At 43.3% G+C, this 6584-nt stretch overlaps 1 protein-coding gene across 1 annotated transcript in view; it reads right to left on the reverse strand.

Moving 5' to 3' along the window:
* Positions 1–2538: 2538 nt before the first annotated feature.
* limd2 (LIM domain containing 2) overlaps positions 2539–6584 on the reverse strand; it is a 70889-nt gene continuing 66843 nt past the window's right edge. Inside the window, exon 3 of the mRNA XM_043675369.1 lies at positions 2539–4137. Coding sequence (XP_043531304.1) covers positions 3984–4137 — 154 coding nt within the window. The 3' untranslated portion in view covers positions 2539–3983. The remainder of the gene's footprint in view (positions 4138–6584) is intronic.

Raw genomic sequence — 6584 nt, forward strand, 5'->3', positions numbered from 1 at the left:
ACAATGGAATTCAATCAGAAATCTGGTAATGCTGGGGCCATTGAAGATTTCAAAACAGATCGATAAACAAATGAAAGAATATTGAGGGATATGGAGAAAATGCAAGAATTGAAATTGCAATAAAAATTAGCAAGATGTGATTGAATGTAAAACCAGGGTAAAGGGATTGAAAGATCACATTTTCCCCCTCATTTACTGTAGAATGAGAGGTTGCAGCTCAGAAGAGATGTACAGAACATAGGTGGTGGTTGGGGGAGAGTATAAAAAGGTCACCAATTCCAGTAGTCAATCCTAGTTTAAAACATATGTCTTAGACTGTGGGACTACTATAATTTTACTATGGATGTGAAGTGGCTTTGGATACATACCAATTAAAAACAAAATTGCAGCAGAGCTAACCATTGGAGCTCCCAACAGACTCCAATCCCTTTCGAGGATAGGGATCCACAAAATGGATAGAATTTAACTCTAGAATATATTGCTTCAGTGATGCTGTCAACTTATGGATTTCAAAATATTTTTCCCTTTTTCTTTATTGGACATGGGTCTTACTGGCAAAGCTGATGTTGCCCATCCCTATGTGGCCTCGCAGCAACTCCCAGCTGGGCCAAAAAGACAACACATTCGGAAGCTAAAAAGGGAGGAAAACGTTTATTGGTTGAGCTAAGCAAGTGTGCAGATTTGATGGAATCAAAAGACAGGCTGTGAAGTGGGCTAATGGGAGGCAGGGGCTGGGAGCCAGGAGACCAGCACTGCGGAGACACTGTGCTCTCTACCTTTTCTGACAAATATACAAATGCAAGTTTAAGAATCCAGGTAAGGTAACAAAAAGGTAGGTGGTAGCAGCCTCAACAGTGTTTATGTGGAGATATGTAAAACAGGACCACACACTATTGTGGCATTGTGATTTGGCCTTGGATATTGGAACAGTACAATCAAAACAGACAGGAATGTGAGACAGCATGATTTGCAGCCTAAGCTTCCCACTCAAAAAAGCAGATGGGAGTCACTGTGTAATGAGATAATTGAACAGATTATTGTGAGCATAGAATTGTTCTGGGAGTGGTTTAAAAATATATAGTGCTTTCATACATTAGACTGACTCAATGGGGCCAGAAAACAAAAATAACAGTGAGAGAAAGTACCTTGCCTGCGCCCCCACCTTCACTACTACTCTTAGTAACCTTGGGTACGTTTCTGTAACTTTCCCCATCTAACATCCTGGTGCTCCCAGAAATTGGTCCGTGCCACTGAAATGCAGCACAGCCCATGCACACATGCACCTCAAATATCCAGACTTTTAAATGTCAGTGACATCACAGGTCAGATTGCATTTGGAGATTATGGGCAAGGCAAGTGTAAGTCAATTCGGAGTAAAATGTCTATCCTGACAGAGCAGCACAGTGTCAGATATAGGTTATCTATCTGCTCCCTCAGCTCAAGAGTGAAAGAAATGATGTGGATGTTCTGATAATTTTGGTGAATGTTGGAAGCAAACCAGAGGCATCTGATAATCACTCCTGGTTATTACTCTGATTAGTACTAAATAATTTCAATACTTGATCAGTGAATGAGTGATACGGTATTCTTGGGTACTATGTTGGACTGGAAACAAAATATCAGTAGTGTGTAAAAGGCTGCTGAATCATTCAATGAAACCTGGAAATTATCTGTGATTAATGAACCATAATATAAAATGCATAGGTACGTGCATATTAAACAATCAAGTACCAAAATATTATTCTCAACTTTTAACCCATTACTGAGGCACAGTTTTTTTGGGGGAAAAAAAATTGCATTCTGTTTGAGGAGCTTGGGGCTGAGTACACTTCTGAAGGTCAGAGATATCAGAATACAACAATAAACACATTGAATTCCCCACAATTAAATCACATGCATCATTTCTAGAAGTTAAGCCAGCTACTGAGAAAACAACAGAGCCATCAAAAAACTGAAACAGTTATTGGGATGTCAGGGGTGGGGAGGTCATTGTCCATTGGAAGTTTGGGTCATAAACATGGTGGTTAAAAAGGTGTTTAGCACGCTTTCCTTCATTGCTCAGTCCTTTGAATATAGGTGTTGGGAAGTCATATTGAGGTCGTACATGGCACTGGTGAGGCCTGTTCTTGACTACTGTGTGCAGTTCTGGACATTGTTATACAAAGGATATTATTAAGCTGGGGAAGGTTCAGAAGAGATTTATCAGGATGTTGGCTAGGTATGGAAGGTTTGAGTTATAAAGAAAGGCTTGGAATTTTTTTCACTGGAGCATAGGAGAATGAGAGGTATGCTGATAGAGGTTTATTAAATCACGAGGGGTATAGATAGGTGTCTTTTCCATAGGATGGGATATTTCAAGACCGGGGGCACGTTTCAAGGTGAGAGAAGAGAGATTTAGGGAAGACATGGGGGCAAACCTTTTACATAGAGGGTGGTTTGCATGTGGAATGAACTGCTTGAGGAAGTGGTGGATGAGGACTTAGTTTCAGCATTTAAAAGACACTTAGATAAGTACATGATTAGGAAAGGTTTGGAGAGATATGGGCCAGGAGCAGGCAGGTGGGACTAGTTTAGTTTGGGATTATGTTTGGCATGGACTGGTTGGACCAAAGTGTATGGCTCTATGACGTCCATGTATGGGAAGGAATTACTGACCAGCTCTGTGGAGGAAGAGTCACTGATCGCTTCCCTGTGGTCTGATGCTATTCACCACCATGTGAACTGGGGTCATTGGCCTCCTCCATTTGGGTTGGGGTTACTGATGTCCTTCATGAGAGCTGGGGTCAGTGACCTCCCTCCTCCAAATGTGACGGTGTTACTGACCCTCACTGTAAGGAGAAGGCACTGACTTTTAACTGTGTTTTTCAGTGGATTCGTGTGTACTGAGCTCTGCAAGAAGGGGATCTCTGCATTGTGTGTGTTGGAGGAGGGGAGCATGTTGGGAATTATATGCTCTCTCTAACCTGGGATCAGGAGTACAAGGGTAGGGGTCAGACAGGTTGAATAACTTAGTTAATTTGGTAAAATATATTACCGTACAGGTGGGTTAAAGGGCCTATGGTACCAAACTGACACTTTTCAGACCTCTATTTTGTGAAGGAACTGGGCAAAAGCAATCTGATTTGAAGGCCATCATGTTGGGAGCACTGCCCTCTGGGTTATCAGGAAAACTTACATTGTAGCAAGCCGTGTGAGTGATCCACCAGGATAACCATGGTGTTTATTGAAACCTTTAATTGCTAAAAGATATATCTGTCACAGTGGACTTGTCGGTGGCAGTGCGTTTCACATTGTTTGCAAAAAAGCTCAGTTTTAATATCTGGCACAACCACTTCACTGTGACAAAGCCACCCTGTTTTAAGAAGAAATATATTATTGAGAGTATATTGTGCAATTGCAAACTGATCCCACTAGGTGGGCTATCATTCCAAAGACATTAGCAATGTGTAGATGAGGGAAGAATTGCTGTATGTAACACAGGATTGTTAGGTGGTCATATAAAGCCCAAGGTCCCAGTGTTAATCTGGCCTGTAAAGTTCAGGCAACCCGGTACTGCTTTTACTTTTGTTCCTTATTTCCAGTTTGAATTGTATGGCGTGGAGATGGAGTAGGCTGTTCTTAGTTCTGTTGCCACATTGGTAGATAAATCCTAAATCAGAATGATGAGGTCTGATTGACATCGAGAAGCAACATTTAAATTCAGTCAGCAAGATATTCTCAGGTTGGACTTTGTAACACCTGTATATACTGTGTTTTCAAAGTTCTTCTAACCAGAGGAGATCCTAATGACCATTTTACAATGTCGCTACACACAGTGACAACAGCAATCTTCCCCCATGTTAGCAATGGCCCCTAAATTACACACTAAAGCTGATCGAGGAAATGCAGCGGCTGTGTCCCCAGTTAGAGAGAGACACGGTGTCAGTGCTTCACATTTTGCTCACTGCCAACCAGCTGCTCCTTCCCCAACAGTGGCATCATCTTTACTTGGAGTTAGTCTCCGCTGCCTTCTGCTGCCACAGTTCCTTGTGCTGCTTGCGGCCAAAGCCCTCGTCATAGTTTCCTTTGCTCTTGAACAGCTGTTGGAAATGAGGCTTGCAGTAAAACTCACCCTGCAGCGCTGCATAGCTTCCCAAACTGTAAGGGAACAAAGGACAACCAGATATAAAGCCCATAAGATTCTGTCATCACTCTGGGATATACAGTTTAGGTATACCAAATAATTAAAGGATGGCCCATTCTGCTTTACTTCTGTCACTCTGTTCACACAAAAAGTGTATTTTGCCATAGGCTGCTCTGTTTAGAGTGAGATGGTTGATGCTGAGTTTAACCTGGGGGTTATCATACCTCAGGAAAGGGATGAGGTTTTGAAGGCAGGGCCTTCGTGATCATCTGTTGTTACAGGACTTAAACCAATACTGTTGGTATCGTCCTACCCCTCAAACTGGCTGTCCAGCCACCTGAGCTAACTAACGCAGTGAGAGGAATTTTATACATCATATGCGCATACAGCGACATCATGCACAGGGTCAAGGCTGATGGTTCTGTGTTTTCACTTTTTGCTTTGTTCATAACTGTTAACAAAGACCTTTTTTACTGCATTTGGCTGCTGTCTTTGCCCTGTACTGGGCAGTGGACATTGGGATAGTCCAGGACCCTCATCTTCACACAATCCTTCCATGATAGGACATTGTATGGTGGGTTTCATGTATTATGACCATGATTAAGAGGAATCTACATCTAAATTCTTGTTTCTGTTTGGCCAACTTGGCAGGGCACACTAAAGAGATACATATATACCTCTTAGCAGACATATATAATACTTGACTAAATTCCGGATGTACACAGCCAAGGGTCACAGGAGCTCCGGCTAAAGGTAAGCAGCTAACTGAATGGCAAGGAAGCCACATAGAGAGTTGAAAATGTGTTCCCACCAGCTAGAAAAGGGCCCTTATTGAAGTCTCGAGAATGTGGTGCTGGAAAAGCACAGCAGGTCAGACAGCACCCAAGAAGCAGGAAAATCGAGGTTTCGAGCAAAAGCCCTTGGTCAGGAATCCTTTTCCAGCATCTGCAGTACTCACTTTTGCCCTCTTTTACTGAAGTTTGGCAACTACTGGCATGTCCCTTCTTGCAGCTGGGGATAGTGAATTTGTTTGTCTTTTTTTTGTTGTTCGTGGGATGAGCTACATTCTCTCTAATTATTCCTGCCACTGTATAACCTCAAGTCCACAAGTGATAACTGCTTCTAGAACTTGGGCATCTGTGCGCAGATCCTCTGAGTGGTTATATGGCTTAGAGGGAACATTGGATGTCACTGATTAGGCTTATGCCGAAATGTCGATTCTCCTGTTCCCTGGATGCTGCCTGACCTGCTGTGCTTTTCCAGCAACACATTTTCAGCTTGTCACTGATTAGACTCAATTATAGCCATCCCTTTTTCGGAGTCAGCCATTGTCACTCTAGAATTAAATGTCTGCCAGGGAAGGATGGCAGACTTTCTAGTTTCCACAATTGTGGTTACATGGTCACCATTGGCCTTATTTTATTTTAATTCTAAACGCTTTGGTTAATCAATTCAAATTTCACCATCTATTAAGGTAAAAATTTGAACTTATGTCTCCAAGCATTATCCTGAAGTTCTGGATTACTGGATTACTAGCCAGAAAAACACCACCTCCCCAAGAGAATGAAGAGGCGAACAGTTAAACTTACTTGAACAAGAAACATACCAAGGATTAAAGAGATTCAACTGCTGAGCATTTAAATTGTCTCAAGTTTGAACATTTGAAGTATTTATTAATTCACATATCATCATCTTTTCCATTCTGAAAGATGCCAAATCATTTTTCAACACATTCATTAATAATCAGTAAGCACCCTGTAACCTGTTGATGTGAGTACACCCGCACCAACCAACCCAACCACCCCGTGGCTGAACACTTTAATTCCCCCTCCCACTTCGCCAAGGACATGCAGGACCATGGCAACATGACACCTGGAGGAAGGGCGCCTCATCTTCCGCCTAGGAACCCTCCAACAACAAGGGATGAATGCCGATTTCTCCAGCTTCCTCATTTCCCCGCCCACCCCACCCCCCACCTTTTCTCAGTCCCAGCCCTCTGACTCAGCACCGCCTTCTTGACCTGCAATCTTCTTCCCGACCTCTCTGCCCCCAACCCCTCTCCGTCCTGTCACCCTCACCTTAACCTCCTTCCACCTATCGCATTTCCAACTCCCCTCCTCCAAGTCTCTCCTCCCTACCTTTTATCTTAGCCTGCTTGGCACACCCTCCTCATTCCTGAGGAAGGGCTTATGCCCGAAACGTCGATTCTGCTGCTCCTTTGATGCTGCCTGACCTGCTGTGCTTTTCCAGCAACACATTTTTCAGCTCTGATCTCCATGATCTGCAGTCCTCACTTTCTCCGATGTGAGTCATTAGCATGAAGTGGAGTAAAAACGACGTTTCGGGCAAAAGCCCTTCATCAGGAATAAAGGCAGTGAGCCTGAAGCGTGGAGAGATAAGCTAGGGGAGGGTGGGGGTGGGGAGAGAGTGGCATAGAGTACAATAGGTCAGTGGGGAAGGA

The sequence above is a fragment of the Chiloscyllium plagiosum genome, chromosome 33, assembly GCF_004010195.1.
Source record: "Chiloscyllium plagiosum isolate BGI_BamShark_2017 chromosome 33, ASM401019v2, whole genome shotgun sequence".
In the NCBI taxonomy this organism is placed as follows: domain Eukaryota; kingdom Metazoa; phylum Chordata; class Chondrichthyes; order Orectolobiformes; family Hemiscylliidae; genus Chiloscyllium; species Chiloscyllium plagiosum.